This window comes from Rhea pennata, chromosome 7, assembly GCF_028389875.1.
Source record: "Rhea pennata isolate bPtePen1 chromosome 7, bPtePen1.pri, whole genome shotgun sequence".
NCBI lineage: Eukaryota > Metazoa > Chordata > Aves > Rheiformes > Rheidae > Rhea > Rhea pennata.
This window is the reverse complement of record NC_084669.1, coordinates 7,331,566-7,351,078: the sequence shown is the minus strand read 5'-3', so window position 1 is coordinate 7,351,078 and position 19,513 is coordinate 7,331,566. Positions and strand designations below refer to the sequence as shown.

Genomic DNA, 19,513 nt, shown 5'->3' with positions numbered 1-19,513 from the left:
TGTTCTCAGTACTTAGAAATAAGTACTGCTAAAGTTAAAGAGATTTTAAATATTCAGTCTGTACAAGTGACAGAAGAAGGAACAACCATATCCTTAAAAACAGCTACTAGAATTTTAATATAAAATATTAATCTTATAATGAATTGTTAAGAAAAGAAGATTCTAAGTAACAAGCTATGTAAAGAAGCATTTTCTCTCAGCTGCATAGTATTATTGGGGTACAAACTGACATCCAGAAGAAATGGAGGAAATGAAGTTAGATAAAATGAAGGCCTGGCAATCTCTGATCACCTCTTTGTTGTTCTAATGAGGAATTCTGCTCTGGGAATATCATTTCTGTTCCTTTCACATCTTTTGTCCTACTTACTTCATCCTTCTTTCAGTTCTTAATTAGGCCTTAAAGAGCTCGTGCTGCCCTTTCAACTGGCTACTGCTCCCATTTAAACACTGCTTTCAGAGACAGGTGTTGGCACCAGAGTAGAAGACATAAAAACATAATTACTAAATGTGATGCACAAGGAAGAAATATAATAACTTGGTGAGGACTATTATTGCAGAATCTAATATAAATTACTTCAAACACCTTAGAAAGTAATCCTGAACGTTAAAAAAAAAAAAAAATCAAATAGTTTCATTCAAAACTATGGGTGAAAGATACAGTTTCTTCTCCTTCTAATTGTACTTCGTCTTAAATGAGCACCACCTCATAATCCTGCAACTGACATTTAGCATAGCTGATATTCCAAAAGAAAAATCATCAAGGACTTCTTTTATCACCTTTAAATCCTTTAAATAAAACAACTTACATCTTATTCCTTAAAAGAATTATAGTAATGCTTTTACCAGCAATAAATTACATGATTTGCGGCAGTACATTTGCAAGCACATAGAAACTGTAATTATGGTTACTTTACAGACAATAGCTGCTAAGTTAAATCAATTTTTTTGATGTTGCTTTTTGTCAGAGATTAAGTAACTGCCCAGTAGAATTCAGTTTATTATCTGATCAAAGGCAGCCTTCATATACTCTGACATCTCCCACAGTTTCTTACATTATAAAAACTTGGGAGTTTATAATAACATCAAATGTTATTACAAGTCATTTGCATAAAACAGCAAAAAACAAATAGTACAAAGTCTTATTTGCTTGTGCAACTTCTTTTCTATATGTTTTAAAGGTTGAAAACAAACCCACTTTTAGTGATTTGATCTAATCAGAAAACAAAATTCTAGTAAGGCTACATTATATTTCAAGCAAAGAAACGATATTTTTCCTCTTTTCTTTCTTAGTACACAACTTATTCTAGGTACTTATAGAGTCAAAAGAATATTTTAAATAATAAATTCTAGTCTTTTCATTTTCAGTGTTTTCTGAGAGGCTGTTCATTTATTATTTGCATTGTTAATCCTGTTGTATATAAGTTCATTGCTTTCATTTTGACTGACTACCTAAAAAAATGTCCTCAAGCCTCCAACCATAGTGACAGGAAACACCTGTTGCCATCACTGGCTAATGCAGAATTATCTACATGACTCTCACTTCTCCAGACTTATCTGAAATGCCGCAAAGCAACAGTGTTTCCTTTTACATTCTGTGTAAAGATCTCTGATGTAGAGAAGAGGGGAAAAAATAATACCAGAAGTTATCCAAGTATTTTGCATATTGAGTGTAAAACTCTTCTTTATTTCCAAGTCTATCTTGTTCCTTTCTTCGGCCTCCAAGCAATGAAGAGATTTTTTTTTATTAGAATTTCTGCATGTATCAATCAAATGGGAGACAAACAAACATTTCCTTATAACAGGTCAAACAAAAATAACAGCTTATATACTTCATGTGAGTCACCAGTTAGGCAGTATTTACTGATGGCTTTCCACAATGCTTTTAACTCACCATCGTTTTCCTGAGGTCCTCAACGCCAGAAGGATTCATATTATAACTGTGGGGAAAATAAAAAATCCAAGTATTACCAGTGCACACTTATCTGACCAAAACACCTTCTGGAAAATAATACTGTTTTAGGTATATAGTTGTGAAAACAGTTCATTTGAACTGATACATTTTCTTGACTTGTTGAACCTATGAAAAGTAGGACAATATTCAAAGTTAAAAGAAATTTTCATATATTCTTTGTTCACAGTTTTTAATATTTTTTATATTCTTCTTGTCATATCATTTGAGTAGAGAACTAAGAAATGCAGAAAATAAAATTAGAGATTGCATTTCCCTACCTCTTCTGTAATTTTCAGACTAACCACAGCTTCCAAGCCATAAGCAGATATTTTAAATTACATTTTCTATAAATAGGTCCCCCTAAGATGTTAAAAAAAACCCCAAAACCTAGAACACTTAACATGTATTGTCAGTTTTCATGGCAATTGCTACAGAGAAATGTCTCTTACAAATTCCAGTGAGATCACCAACCTAAGTCAGAGTTGAAAAGCCGTCTCATACCAGTAATGTTAATTTTGTATTTAAAATTGAGTAAAAAAAAATTATTTTATAAACCTAATGATTATCCAACATATGCAGAAAGCAAAGCATGACTCTGCTATGTTGAGATCTTTTTTCTCAGCTGAAAAAGTTCAGCTGATATTGATTGTCAAAACATCAGGTCTAAAAAGGTCCACTGCTCTCTCAGATTGATTTAATCTGCAAATATGTTCAAAATCAAAGCTACTGTATTCTGATGTACTTGCTGTAACAAGTTTTGGGAGAATGCTAACTCTTCAAAAAATGCGTCCAGAATTTGAATATGACTCACAAATAATATTTACTTGGTAGCATCCTAGCAGACATCATTATTTCCCATCACAGTATCTGCTATATAGTTAGACTGTATATTCTGGCTAAGAGCGAGGTTTGATGACAGAGTTTCTAGAAAATAGATCTCTGCATTTGGCTGCACTGAACTTGTAAAAAGCTACTAAGAAACATGAAATATTTACAGCCTTCAGAAGTAATAAGTTCATTTCTTTCTTTTCTTACTTATTCTTTGTATTAGAGAATCTCAAGGGCCTAGTGCTACTGATTAATTCTACAGCACATAAATTGATACATGAAGGAAAAAATAAATTAATAAAACAAAGCAATCTTAGGCTACAGTTGAAAGAATAATTTAAAATTTATTAAAAAACACTTTTTTATTTTAAAAGTTGCTTGAAGAAGGGAAAATCTATTTTTGCATTTGGGCATTTAGAAATTGTCCATTGCTCTTCGTTACCAGAATTTATAAGCCATATATTTCACAATGTAAAAGTAGAAGGAACATAATTTATGAATACATATTTATTATGTCAATTTTTTTTAGGTTAAAAAGTAGGTAGTCTTTTGCCTACATAAAAATCCAACAAACCATCTGCAGGACTGAGGTTATTAAATAAAGATTGGATTACATGAACAGTCACAACTAGAAATAAAAAGGTGTCTGATGAATCAAGTTCTGGCTAATTCCCATAATACCTGCTTGTAACAGTGATCTCAAGCATCCTGCCTAGTTTGGTAGAGAAAAGTTCTGAATGAGGGGCCTCTTTCATCGGGTATTGTCTAAAAAGCTCAAGGCAGGAACCCTCCCTCATAGTCTGCCTTTCAGTTTTACACTGATGTGTCAAACACATGATGAACTTGCTTCACTCATGGCTGCCTTTTGTGATCTGAGTACAAAAAAAAAAAAAAAGAGTTAACTGGACTGGATCGAATTAGCTTGGTGAAAACCAAGAATGTCTCTATTTAGCAAAGTGTGGCATTCATTTGGGATATCTTTCATTTGGGACTGTTTCCTCATGTTAGACAAGATATAGAATAATACAGCCTGACTGCTCAACTGAGTGAGTTTCTGAAAGGTTAAGAAAGCAAGATCTTTTATTGCCCTGAATGACTTTATAGTTTCTGTGAAATAAGTTTTGGGATTCTTTTTCATAACAGCAGCTTAAAAGAAAAGCACCAGTTCAACAGCTAAAAGTCACATTAGAATTGTTGGGAATATGGATTAATTTTGTCAACTAAAAAAACCTGCCTTCATTTCTGTAATATTGTGGACATTAAAACTGCAATTACAAAACAGCCTATCTATCTGTGTATTTCACATGTAGTAACTTGAAAAAAAGTGAAAAAGAATATTACTAAAAAAACTCCCACCAACAGAACCTCAAACCCATGAATACTGTCACTTGTATTTTAATAGATATGTGGAAAATATACTGCATCTCAGTTTAGCAGGAAGAAATAGGTGCTCTAAGATTGCATATAACATTTTAAACTCAGATTGTCTACTAACTAACTTGTGAGCTCCATGGTCTCATTGAGCCTAGCAGGGTTTCCTGCCAGCTCTTCTAGCCTGAGGTGAACATGAGCAGTTGCAGACTCTCACAGCTGTACCTGTAATTCACTGTCTGAGAACCTTGTAATACCTTTAAAGAACACACTGTAAAATTATGAATGCATACAGTTGGAATTTTTGCATATATTATGTATTGAAACTAATGAGAGCTTTTATTTTATTTAAATTTTGTCACAATAATACACCCTTAAAGTTAACATCTTACTTGATTACTCGTAATAATGTAACACAGAAAACACGCATCTAGGATTACAGAACATGTATTGTGCAATGATCCTAAACCGCCTTCAACTATTTTTCTTCTTAACTTCCTAACAGCATTCTGAAGCAATTATAAAAAATATTGACATATTTTACTGTGTTACAATCACAATACGTAACCTAGTTATACTAGTTCTGTCCCTATTTTTTCTCAAGGTTCGATAAACTGGTAGTGAGGTTTTGCTGTGGAAGCATGACAAAAACACGTTCACAGCTTGGGAGAAAGTTTTCAGTTTGTTTTCAGAATGTGGTTCACTGTAAAAAATGTCATTGTGGGATTCTATATTTATCTTTCCTCAATTACTACCAAACTAAATTTGCCCTTCAGGGAAAAAAGTGATGAAAAAAATAGTACATGCAAGTAATGGAGACAGACGTACCACAACTCTCTTTTTGTGGACTGTTTTGGATGACTATATTATAATAGTCATATGACTATAACAACCATATTATTTTATATTCGATTATTATGTTCCTTATTTAAATATATTTCATTAGAATGACATGAAGCTCCTCTTTGGTAACACTGATTCTTTATGAGGTTGTTAAATACTTGCATCGAAATGATTATTTGCCATTTGTGTAGAAACTGTAGCATGGTGAAAACACACCAGACAGTAGCTCCGTTATCAAGGTGAGGCACTCCAGAAACAGGGGCTGACCAATAATGCTAAGCACATACTTACACTGCGAACTTGCAGAGCTCCATGTTGGTAAAGCGGCTATCAGTGCCTATATCATCTATTTTTAAGATTAAAATTATCTTCAGTTTAGGCTGTATCACAAACTCAAACTTATGACTGGGTAGTGTAACTTTGTCCTTTGAAGTTTAATGGTAGTTAAAAATTCAAAAATCAGGTCTGGTGACTTAAATATTTAGTGTCTAAATGCCTAGAGATTAAAATAATGTTTAAAAAATCTTGCATATAACTGATTTAAACATTTTACTGCCTGAACCACTTACTCTGACAACATAATGAATGGCAATCAAACTTTTAAACTGTGCTGTATAGAAATCATATTTTCTTAAGGAGAAAAAGCTTTTATGTATCTTTCGTTACTCGTTTATATGACCATTGTAATGTATATTACTGGCAATTAAAATGAGGATATTTATATTAACCTTTACTATTCAAAATATTGAAATCTGCTTGAAATCTACACATATCCACTATATCACATTGTTCAGGGTAAGCTTTCAGTTTTTTCCTTTAATATGGAATGTCCGTGTACAGGTAATTAGCAAAGCTCTACTATGCTCATTTTTCTAACCTTAGAGTTTAGAGATTATTTCTATTCCTATTTCTTGGTTTTTGAACTAATTGTTATTTCATTGGTTACATATTTTCTTTGGATTTTATCAAAGCCTTGAAATATTAAGATGAAGTTATTACCAATGTTCTCAAAAAACAAAAGAAATGAATAAAACTAGATAGAGCTGATGAAATTCAGAAAGATAGTTTTCCATAGAATACTATTAGCCTGCTGTGTCTGGCAGTGCAGACATCACTCTCTACTCTGAGAAGGAATGACTCTCATGTCTGGCAGCTATGCAAGTACGGCATAAGCATATTGCCATCTATCTTCCAATCAGATTCTGGGTAACATCACTTAAGACACTTCACTATATAAATTGCCCTGCTCTCAAGTCATATTCCAAGGCCTTCTGGCATCTGTGCAACTCCACGAGGATATAAAGAGTACTATTTTTTTGTTATTATCACTCTATTTTCTTAAAATTACTACAAACTCTCATGGCAAGAGTTAAGAAATTGCCCCAAACTCCAAGCTTTGAACGTAAGACACATTCTTACTGTAAATCATTTGTTCTCAATCCACATATTCTTTACATGAACTCCTAAAATCACCTACCATGTTATATTTGATTTTTATATATATATATATATATATATAAATATATATAAATATATATATATAAAATATATATATGGAGGGCAGGCCCTCCATAGAGCCCTTTTAAAGACAACAGAAGGCTCTACGAAGGTAAAGAAGTTACCACCTCAGAATTCAGTGCTGGATAATGGTCTTGAAAAAAATGCTTCAAGGAAGCAGCTTTTTCTCTTGTGGCTCACATACATCTCAAATTCAGTGCAGTGGAAACACTACAGTGCAAATCTATAGAAGCATATAAGCTTTCACACAGCTCAAAGAATTTAACAAAGTTTTCACAAACTTCTGTTAAAAAGAGTTATACTAATTTCTGTTTTGATTAGCTAAGATAAACAGTCTGTGGCTTGTTCAGAGTCCTACATTAAATATTTCCCAAAATGGGAATAATTAAATCCAGGTCCACTGTCATTCTAATCAATAAATCATAAATAATCTAATCTTTTATATACTGGGCTTAATCTACTCCATCATATTAAAAATCAACAAGGTGTTATATTTCAGTAGCCTTCCTAGCTATCTGTATGCCTTTTCACTTACAAAAGACAAAAAGGAATACTGAAAAAGAATTAAAAGAAAACAGAATTAGAGACTAAAATGTTTAACTTTCATTACTGAATATACAAAACAAGATGTTTTCAAAGACTAACAGCAATGCAAGATCGGCAAAAGGCAAATAACACTTAGTCTAAGCACTGTGAATTTACTTTTTTTTGCCTGAGAAAGGCAACCATGAAATACATATTTTGAAAGAATGTCTTGCTGTAGGTGTTTTAGATGCTTAAAAAAAAGACACAAGGTATGATTTGCTATTTTCTCGAACATAATGGAGTCATTCATATATGTGTGAAGAAACTGAAAAGTAGGTAAAAATGCCTAAGTGGATTCCTAACATATGCACATATATGAACTACTTCATTTTGAAAACAGACAAGAATTTGGTTCTACAGTAGACTGGTTGCTGATTCTAAGGGGTCTGATACTACTGGAGACAGACCAAGGGAATTGGAGGCACACAAGGCTGCATTTATGAACTTTGACTTTATGATGGCTAGTCCTCTCCTTCAAAAAATAGAGATATCTTTAAATAATGGAACTTTCACTTGCATACCACGGGGCAAATTAATCATGCAAATGCAATTCAGGGCTTAAGAAGCATTCTAAACTCAAAAGTGAGCTTACACAGTGTACTCAACTGAATTTTAAGTTTCTGGAAGCAAATAATAACAACTGTATATATAAAAAAATAGTATTTTTAAGCATTTATGTAAGCATCTTTTTTTAGGCACTTGTATAGCAAACTAGAGAAACTGAGTATTGAACAGAAGGTTCTATGGCTAAATAACTAATGAGATTTTTTCCTCAAGAGACTGCTAACAATCATTTATGCCACTATACTCAAGGTTGTGCCAGCACTTCCACTGGAAGGTGGTACTTTTAGAGGTAAGTCAATCAAAAGACCAAACAATATAAATTGAAATTTTGTTTTGATTGGAAGTTCAAGAACAATTTTTCAATTATTTAAAAATAGCTCTACTTCTTAGCTCTTAATATTAAAAGAATGAATTTTATCAATTTTAGATACTTTCTGCATTTATTAATAAAGAAACTCTGTAACTATTTAATGTTTTTATTTAAGCAAATAGAACAGCCAGTGCATTCCTCTTTGGATATATGATATGCCTAATATATACATACAAAAAAGATTTCAGATGTTTAGTGTGCACCAACACACAATGAAAGGTTGAAAAAAACTTGTCTAGACTAATTTTTGCAACAATATTTATAAAGCAGACAACTAATTAGAAGCAAGTGACTGTTGATGAAGAATTTCCAAAAGTCAAGACTAAGTATTTCCGCAATATCTCTTTAGGAATCAGTTGCTCTAACCTGTCATAGTAATGACCCAAATAGGGTTATCACTGCTTTTAGTTGGAAAAGATTTCATCACTTTCTCACCACAAGTGATCTTTCTAAAACAGATGATAACAACCTTGGAAGAAGAAACTAAGAATTTCTACATGACTTCTGCTTGTTCTGTTGTTTCTTGCTTTCCTTCATGTAAGATATTTGTTCTGTTAGGAAAGATGCTCTAACTACAGCTTTACAATATGGAATTCACAAATGTTAACATTCTACAGCATTACTACAGCCCTGTTATATGCTCTCACAATATACTATCTAGACATATTTTAAATAGAGAATCACATTTGACAAGAAATATAGCAAATACAGCTAGTCAAATTTCAGTAGGGAACTGAAAAAAATCCTTTCCAGTAAAGCAATACAGAAGTATACTGCTATTGAAAGAAATGCAAATGTTGAAAGAAGGAACAAAATCCTGAAAATAGCACCTGCTGTCCACCTGCTATCATTTTGCGAATAACAGAGAAAAATATATGTTAAAATATGTCAGAATAAACTGTTACTCTAGCAAGCATAGTAACAGACTTGTTAGAGCAAAACATTCCTAAACAAGGACATAATTATGGAAAATATCTAAATAGTGCGATGTATTGTACACTGGAAAAGGATGAGCAGCTTTGCAAAGAACTAAACAGCCTTTATAACCATTTGCTCTAAGAGGGCAATTTCTGGGGTTCATTTCTATGGAGTTGTGTCCAGTAAGTGAGCATCTAGTATAATAGACATGATTGAAAGCAGTTAACAGTCAATGATTTTTGATGATGAAGTTAGTGCACTAACAACTTATCTTCATTGTAGTTTAAGCTAACGTATTCTACTTTACAACTGCAGATGGCTAGTGCTATTTAGTGTTAGTAGATGGTCTACTAAATAGCTCAGCTGACAAGCAGTAACCTAGTAAGTCAGAATAACACAATGATTTTGCAAATCTGAACAAGAAATTCCTAAGTTTTCATGTCATCTTCCCCTCCCCCCCCCCCAAAATCAGGTAATAGACATCTCAAAATGTAGACACTAGCATGTTGCTTATTTCAAACATTACAAATGCTTGCATGCATTGTGAAAGACAAAACTACAGATATATTTTTTTTTGAAACAACCAACATCTGAGAGGCAGTCAACTCTGACTGCTAATTATGATGACAGTATGGAAGAGACACGCTGAAGAAAATAATCACATTTGGAAATAGCAAACAAAAAAAAATACATGCAAAACATACAGAGTTTAAGTAATTTTTTTTCTTGAGATGCATTTTAAAAGTATGGCTGAAGTATTAAAGCAACACTGATTTAAAACAATATTTTGTACTTCAAACTCCTATTGACCGATAACTGATCTTATGAATATAAATATTATGAATAATTGATGCCATGAATCCTAGTAAGACATTTTTCTCCCTCACTATTTTGATGCTCATCTACCGTAGTCCCTAGGACACAACATATTTTTTGCAAAAACATCGAGATAAAGTATAACCAGCATGCAACACAAGTTTTATCTTATTTTCTCTGAGTTTAACATCAGAACAAGAAGACAGGTTTGTAAGGAAAAAAATCCTGTATTTTCCTGCCCAACAAAAATCTCAGTCTAAGGTTGACTACTTTTCTGCATAACTCCATTCACAAGTATATTAATGGACAAACTATTATAAGAAAGAATGAGAGAAATGTTATTAATTACTGAAGCATGACATGTTGCAAAAAGTATTTTCATATTTCCTTGGATTAACATTTTCCTTTGGGAGTTACTTTCTTTTAAGAATATTTTATCTATGAACTGCCTCTTATGACACATTGCTGGACTTTCTAAACTGATGAGATACCTCACAATGCTCCAGTCACGGCAGCGCTATTTAAAAAGTGTTTTTTTTATATATGTGTATTTATATGTGTACATGTATATATATTTTTATATATCTACACACATATATATATGTGGAGGAATATATATATGTGTGTGTAAACATATATATGATATATATATAAACACAGACACACACAGACACACACACACATAAATAAAATGTTTCTTAGAAAGTACATAGGCACCTGTCAATTCAATTTTAAATTTCCCAGATCTGGAATTTGATCAGACTAGTAACAACCTGTCAGCTTTAAATATTGGACTATTTGTTTCCCCGTGTCCAATGCCTAAGATCTTGTTAATTACCTAAACTCCCTTTCTGTAGGTCTTGTTAATTACCCATCTCCTGTCTCAGAGGACCTTGTTAATAACTTGTACTATCTCTCTAAAAAGGACCTAATAACACATTAAAATTAAAGATGTTTTTCTTTTAGCACCTGCCAAATGGTGTAAATTGAGAAATTTTCACATCAGTTTATTAGCCTACTGTAGTGTATTTTCCTAAACACAAACAATTTCAGAGAAATGATGCATAAAGGTTTGGTCATTTCACAAAGAATTCTTATTTACCAGGAGTACCGTCTATTTATTTAACTCTGTTCAATACAAAATCCATGTGGCTACTGACTACAAATTAACCTCTTGAGAGCCATGACAAATAGCAAAAGCAGTTGTAAGAATGGATGCATTTTAAGAAAATATTAGGTAAAAGTTTCAAAGTAGTGTATTAGTAATTATGAAGACAAACTTCATTATTGCTAAACGATGATGAAACATTCTAAATCACATTGTGTGCTTAATAATTCTTCATTGGCTACATGATATAGATCATTTAGAAATAATGTATTTTGTAACATCTATAAAACCACTGTTTTTTTCTTCACTGTGAGACTACATAGTCAAGAAGGCAGCTCATAAATCTGTAACGTTCATTTATGCCAGACAATAAAACAACATCTTAACACTTATACAATATGGCATCTACAAAACCCTTAATACACATAGTGTTTAGAAGAGTTAACAAACTATGATCCCCATTATACACATCAGAAATTGCAACAGGGAGACCTGGGATTTACCCAAGGCCACCGAACAAGCCTCTGTCACAGCTGAGACTGTTAGAAATTAGAAGATCTTATTTTGGTGATTTTCTGGCATCTCTTATTCTACATAAATCTTATAGGTTTTTTTTCGGAATTTCTATTAATTCTTCCTAAATAAAATAACAATGAATCATGATTTTCAAATAACTCTTGTATACTTCTTGCTTTTAGGGGAAAAATCCTGTAACCTTTGGTAAACAACTTCTAAATTCTCTTTATCAGTAGCCAAGATACACAGGAAAAATGTACTTATTTTCATTCTTTTAATTATTAAATAACAGTAATTATTGACAGTAGTTATTGGCTGTATGAATACAGCCAGCTGGCTCTTAATGATTGACTTGGTTAAGGGCAAAGCCTCTGTTCAGCAACTCACTTAGCCAACAGTTAGTGATACCATTATGAACCACTGCTCTGCGAATCATTATTGCTTAGTCAAGAATATCAAACATAATTAATTAGTACGGCCTGTAAGCGGGACAAAAAGCTCATCAAAACCCCTGAAATGACTCCCACTAACTTTAAAGACCTTGGAGTAGGCCTATGGAGAATTTACTCTTTCTTTCAAATCTGAAACAACTGTAGAACAGAGCAAATGCCATGTCTCTCTAAGCCTTCTCACCTCTGCATGAAACTAAAAACATTTCATGCTGCCTTTTATATGAATAAAGACTTGAAGGTATTCCAAAGACCTTAAGGAAAACAGTAGAGTACACCATCATAAACTGAAACTTTTTTTTTTTTTTTTTAATCAATTAAAATCATTGGCCAAGAAATCTGATAAATTAACTACAAGCTCGGTAAACCATGTAAAATGTGAACATGTCATTCAACCCATCAACACATCTATTTTGGAAAAAAAGAAAAAGAAAAAAAAAAAAACAAAAAAAAACAAAAAAACTTTAACCACAACCACATATGGAATTTGAACAAGGAAATCAAACTCTTGTAAACCAAACAGACTGAAATGGGTTATGGAAAACTCCTTCCTGGGCAAGTTAACCCAGAATTGTCCCTTAGGGGTATCCTGCAGCTTCTGAAGCACCTGGTTCTAACAGACAGGATACTGTAATGAATGGACTTGCTTGGCTGATTTAGGAAAGTAATTTCCTACTTACAGTTATTTCATGATATTATTCACTGTATATAGCTATTAGAACCCCCCAAAAAGCGTTAACTATACAGCTAGCAACGAAGGAACCAATATATAAATATTTTTACCTCACGGGGAGAAATAGACCTTCTCACCTGTGCATGAAAATATGACTTCATCCTCTTATGTATATCCAGCCATGTGGGATCCTTTACTTTAAACTATGCCTCAGCACTGGAAGAATTCTCCCCCAGAAAGTTAGGGGCTTTGACCCCTAGCAACTCTATACATGGTGAAAACACTACTGCCCCAGATTTTCAGCCTGTCCTTCTGTTAAAACTTGCCCAAGTCATTGAGCAGAAAGGAATGCATATCTACATCTCTGCTGTTTCAATACACAGTCCAGAATCACACCATCAACTGCTGTTAAAAATGATCTTTGGCTACATCAGTAAGTGGAGCTTACCAGTAGGAGCAAATCCAGAGTAAAATAACTGGTGCTGAAGATGACACCCAAACAGTATGCCCATTTTAGGGTTGGGTTTTCCCTGGAGACTTTGTGCTCGTTGGTCTGGTCCCACAGACCAAATGCCCACTTGTGGCCACAGTGCATGAGGTGCACTCCTGAGACACTTCTTCCAGTTTAGACAGGAAGTCCAGTTCACATGCTCCAGGACCATTTCATGCTTCAACCCAAAACATAGAAGGTGGGGCTATCTGGGAGATTCACCTCCAAAATAAACTCCTCTTCCACACTAGAACACTAAGTTTGACACAACTAATTGTTATGTCTGTAATTAAAAAGATATTACCTGTTTGATTGGTGAAGATGGTGCCCAGCAAAAAGAGCTTAGAATGTTCTGTAAATAAAAAGCAACTTAAAATCTAAATTCTCTGTGTATGCTTTCTGCATACCAAATTTGTTACTCAACCTCATTTATTTTGTGCCCACAGATTTACACAATTCTTTCTTCACAGTATTCTAATTCTCAAATTTAAAAATGGATTCTATTCAACATGTCCTCCACAGATAAAAGGTAAACTTAAACTGTAAATTTATTAAATATGCACATTTTGTATTAGTCTCTACTTCAAAAGAAAATCATTGTGTAAGATGCATATGAAAGTGAACTTATTTTTAAAAATGTTCATAGACCATAATAATGGTACATATAGAGAGATTCCAACTTAAATTACTGAACAATAGATATTATTCCATAATAGCTGTCTTATCATAAACACTATGACCTAATCCATTTTTTGGCTTTGGACAAAATAATCTATTTGTCTTATCAAAAGTTTATGTCTACAAAAAAGTCAAGAACTTGTAAAAGAGACTCATACAAAGAGGGGGAATGAATAGCTAAGAGTCCTCCTGAATGGGCACTGTGATGAGCTTTTTAATTACAAAATAAAGGCGGGGGGGGAAGTCTACCATGATTACTGCTAAAAATTTACATTTATCAAGATACGCTGCATTCAAGAACTTCAAAACATTTCACTACTTATATCTAACATCTGTCTGAATACTTCTTCACTTTAAAAATTAAATGCTATTATAGTTAAATTAATTCTGTTTAAATGAGCTTATTTAAATGAAAGTTTAACTTCTGACAAACCAAGCTTCATCCTTACTTTACTCTAATTTAGAGAAATTCTTTATTAAGTAAATAATATTCTAAGCCTTTGCCTGTAAACATGTTATTTAAGAGAGTGGAACTAACTTGATTTACAGAAGACACTAAAAAGATAATTCACTAAAGTCTACAGGAGTGTCTACTAACTGTATCTGGTCTACAGTTGCTAAGGAATTTTTGCTCTATTTCAGTTTATTTACCTAATTCACATTCAAGATTAATTTTGTTGAGAATATGACTATAAATTTAAAACAGGAGTGTATGCATTCCAACCTATGAATAAAGCTGAGTTGGGAAAAAACAAGATAAATCTGTTCTAAAATCCTAAAAAACAAGATGACAAGAAACAAATTATTGTTTTTTTAAGAAAATACTACTATGTCAATAATTAAGAAACTAATACACAAGGAAAGGGCAAATTTGTTAGAACCATGCCTTCCATTTAAAACACTCATTTTTTACACAACCTTCAAATGTTGAAGTATTTTAATTTTACATCCAATTTCTAACCCAATATAAGTCATGAAATTAAAATGAATCATTACATTTTTTTAAAAAATGCTCTTAAAAATTTTCTGGTATTAACATACAGAAAAATTAAGAATTCAAATGAATAAAAGCTGAATTATTTAATTGCTGAAACATTTTCCTATGGGGTACACAGTATATGTGGTGTGTACATTTATACCTGCACATGTATATATTTTCCTACATATCAAACAAAAGCAGAAAACACCTGTAGGATGCATTTTTTTTTAAGGAAAACAGGTAAACTGTTGATAGACAAAGATTGAAGTGGATTAATTAAGTCAAAGTTTCTTATCAGCCCCTGTAACTCAATTCACATGGCTTAGCATATACATTTGTGCCTTATGCAAAGGCTTGAATATATAGGAATTCAAAAACCTACAAGCAGCCAAATGAATTTAAGCATGATAAATGCCCACGTGGGTGCTCTCATTTGGAAACAAAAGTCTTTAATTCTTGTGGTTTAATATACGGAATCTAAAACTAAATTTTCCCAAGTGGTGACATGCACAGTGCTTAATGTGTTCTCATTGCATTATCCTCACCCCTTTATTTATTCTGTTTCATCTTTCTCAAGTTCCCTTCTAAAATCTTGCCTTAGACTTAGGTAGTGTAATAATTAGCAATGAGTATTCAGTTAAAAGACTTTAAAGAAAAGCCTGTCACGAAGCATAAGCAAGGTCATCCAAAAGCCCAAGTATTTGAGAATGCTCACAGTACTTATTAGCAATATAAATGTAACTTCAAAATAAAGTAAGATCAAATTATATAAAAAGTTCATAATTTTTACTTAGATAAGCAATGATATATATAAAACACAAAGATTGTGTTCCTCAACACTTCACTTTTTCATTTATATGACATGTTCAAGATATCAGATCAAAATACAGTAAAAACCTACCTTGAAGCTGGCAACAGGCTTGTAGGCTTGAAGTTCGTCATAAACGGATTAGTTGAATCATAATCAAAACTCTCCTGATGAGTTTCACCAAATGCACTAGGTGATTTCAAATCAGTAGAACTGTCTGATCCCCCATTGCTAAGTTTATCTGACCTCCTGTTATCTTTTTTTCCAGTCACTCTTTCAAAAAGGCTAACTTTCTCTTTTTTCTCTTTTTTAATTTCTCTTCTGATTTCAACAGGTTTGGAAAAAAAACTTATGTTTTGATCCCATGTTGCTGGGCTTTCTTCAAACGGATTCTTCTGTCTTGGCAGTGTTGCAAATTTCTGGGGTAATGAAGCACTCACATTGGTAAATGGGTCATTTTGTGCTTCAAATGCAGTTTCATCAACTGTGCTGTCAAGCTGGCTCATTTTAGAAGTATCAACACTTAATGTCCTTCTATGTGGAGACTTTAGACTTCCTGTAAACAATCTGTCATTAGTATAAAATCAATGAGGTTTTATATCATAATTTATGACATGCAAAGAAGTTCATTTTGCTTCATTTAAAAAAGCTTCATTTTAGCTAAGGTCTAGAAAATCTGCAATCGAGTCTCAATTCAAAATACGGTTGAATAATTAACCAATTTTATAAAAAATAAACAGCTGAGGTTATGTCTTTTTTGTTAAGAAATGTTTAAGGAAGCAACAGACACTACCGTAAACATTTATTCTGTGTGAAAACTAGGTATTATTGAGAAGCTGGCTGAGAATAGTGTGGCATTTCAGAAGAAGTAGTGTATTGTTGCACAGCTTTGAACAATAGGAAGTATTTTCAGTTCTTTATATATATGTTGGGTCTAACACTTGATAATAACGATGATAAGTTTTCAATTTTCTAAAGCAGACTTGTTTTTCACAAGACAAACTACTTTTGCCTAGAAGTCCATCTAGAATTCAATGTTTCATTATAACACACTTTCAAATAAGAACATAATAAAACTGGTAAATTATCATGGAGACCAACTCTTATGCTTTGAAAAGCATTTACAAGTTACCACCAAATAATGGAAGTGAAAGAACTAGTCCAGTAATAATCCTTAACTTTTTGGCCTTGTCGCTGCTTTGTAAACTAAAGAGATTATTGAATGTTTTCATACTCAAAGTATTGAACTGTAATTACAATGGCTAAAATTAAGCACTAAGTGTTTTACTTACCACCTTCATCAACCGAACCGAAAGATTCCAACTGACGCCTGAAAAGATGAGAGTAGCCAATTGCACTGGATTTTGTTTTGTCTGAAGAGACGTGTGAACCTGTTAAATCTGACATTGAGTGAGCTGAAGATAGTCGCTGAGGTCCCAAAAGAAAAGGTTTTTTTGGTTTTGATTTCATTTGTACTTCACTACTGTATACTTCTATGTTTGCATCAGGTACGTGAGTGCTTGGAATGATTGCAGAGGATGTATCTGAAAACGTTCCATCATTTTTTCGACCCTTCATTTTGTCTTTCAGTTTAGCAAAAGGGGATTTGGTTTTGTCCTTCATTGACAAATCAAACATACTTGCTGTCATGTTATTCCTCATAAACTGAATATTGACCTTTATTTCTCCTCTGTCTTTAGTTCTCTTTCCTTGTTTGGACTCTAGGTTAAACCACCTTAAAGGAGAAAAAGAGCAAGTTACATTGTATTTTCCGGAGGCTAGTCATTAAACTATATGTTATTTCATTTAATATATCTGGCTAACAAAATTCAAAAACATGAATACCAAATTCTATACAAAAAATTAACATATTCCTGTATTGAAAATCCTTTTTGTCTTCGTTCATTTATTAAGCTTTTTTCTTTCAAAAACAAGTGAAAACCTTTTTGCACCGCTCTGTTTCAAGGACCAAAGTCAATTCAATGGAAGCGTTCTAAACTTCGCCAAAGGGCTCACATCTGCTTACAAAGCAGAATTTGTATCTAACATTAGTTATAGATACAAATAAATTTTATTTTGCCATTTAAAAGAACACTGACATTTTTCAAGTGGCCTTTACTTAGCAGTGATATATTACCTGAATGTATACTACATGCCAGATATTTCACCCAGTAACCTTTTCTCCTTTGATTTTACTTAGGTTTATATGCCAGCAAACATTTTTCCCTCTGTCCCTTCTTCCCAAGGATATTTCAACCAGATATACGTCAACCACACTAGCAAAAAAATATCCGAGGCCCTTGAATGATGTGCAACTACAACCGCCAATGACTTTGATTGTAACTCCATGAGCACCAGTGTCAGAATAGAGAGCACTTATGTGTACCTAATGCTTTCCCATTTTTTTTCATACCACCAGTAGCATTAAGTTCAGCATTATACCACAGACTTTGAAACGGTGCACAGACCTCCATTCTGTGAAGTGAGATCAAAGGTGTCATCATTTGTTTCAAAAAGTCAAGTGTGCTTCTTGGCTAGGTCCAACAAAGGTTTTATCTAATCATCCATGTCTTATCCCTTCCCTATAGTGCTCTGCTGTCCCACTGAAGCATCTGCAGAACTATGGCTCATTCTTTCTTCTACAGCTTCACCTAAATGAATGTGTGGCAAACAATCCCTACTCCACATATATCATCAATAGTCTTTTCCTATTTCAAAAAGGGCACAAGAGCATATTTCAAATGCAGATATAGGAGCCCCAAGAAAGTGTCCTAAACCCATCTGACTGTTTTCATCCTCTCTATTGCCATTTTTCCTCTTTTTGGAGCATTTGAGAATTTTCCTAATACTTCTCCCATGAGCTGGCAAGTTCTATAGGACTTATTTCATTGTCTGGTATCATGAAGGGAAAGAAGCACACTAGTTGCCAAACTCACTGAAAAGGTTCAGGGAAGAGAAGACAAATCATCTGAAGGCCAAGTTCTTTTACCTGTCTAGAGACAATGCTACAGCCACAAATCCTAGAAAAGTGTGCAAATCCTTCCCAAATGTGTTAAAGAATTTTTTTATATATATACACACACACACATATATCCATACATACACACACATATATATAAACAAAAATATGTATTTATAACTCCATATAAGCATGACTCCATGCTTACATAAACTAGACCAGTAGAAAGACTTAGCTAAATTTTGGAGTGTCAGCATCCTCACATTTACCGCATTACTATCCTATATAATAGTGCACTTTCAGGAGAAATGCGTGCACACATTCTAACACAACAGTACATTCTCATGATGGAATAACTTTTGAACTGGAGACTAAAAAGTGAAATTGCCTACCAACAAAGATGTGAAACTGATTATGCAGTTATACATTCATTATTCAACACTGTCAAATATAGAAAACAAGGTCAAAAAAAGGAGAAAAATAGCCCTCAATTTCCTTTTAGATTTCATAAATATTTTTAAAGGTGACAGCTGAAATTATGTTTTCAGGCACAGATACCATTTTTTGAGCTGACAAAACACCTCTAAAGGTGACCTGCCAAAGAAATAATAAAGGGGAAAGAGTATCATTACTTTTTGTTGCTTTGGGATGTCCAGATTTCATATGCCATACTAAAACAGAATAATAAAGAAATGTAAGACCTCCTCTGTCCTAACACAGGATAATGTGGATCCAGACCAGTGGACCCAGAAGTTCAAAAATGTAGGACAATTAAACCTTTAGGAAGAAGGGATTTCTTCCGTTTGTGAAATAATTTCACTTATATATATAATTTTAAAAGATGCAAATTATGAAATATGTTAACTGTATGAGGAATGCACATCATTTTCCCTTTTAGTTTGTAAGATTTCGCTTCTAGGTTACTGATTCCAGAAACTCTTTAATTCATCTAGTCTTTAATGAAAACATGAATGACAGAAGCCAGTCGTCTTTATTTATTGCAAAACCATACGAGAAGGTACCCTACCTTCTTTAAAACTCTTCTTTAACAGAAAAAAAAAAGAAAACCCACAACCATAACAAGCACAC

The 19,513-nt window shown here is 33.1% G+C and overlaps 1 protein-coding gene across 1 annotated transcript in view; it reads right to left on the bottom strand.

Moving 5' to 3' along the window:
- Window positions 1–19,513, bottom strand: part of RAB11FIP2 (RAB11 family interacting protein 2) — a 35,959-nt gene that overhangs the window by 6,361 nt on the left and 10,085 nt on the right. Inside the window, exons 2-4 of the mRNA XM_062580252.1 lie at window positions 16,758–17,200; window positions 15,559–16,021; window positions 1,892–1,937 (exon numbers count right to left, since the gene is read on the bottom strand). Coding sequence (XP_062436236.1) covers window positions 1,892–1,937; window positions 15,559–16,021; window positions 16,758–17,200 — 952 coding nt within the window. The remainder of the gene's footprint in view (window positions 1–1,891; window positions 1,938–15,558; window positions 16,022–16,757; window positions 17,201–19,513) is intronic.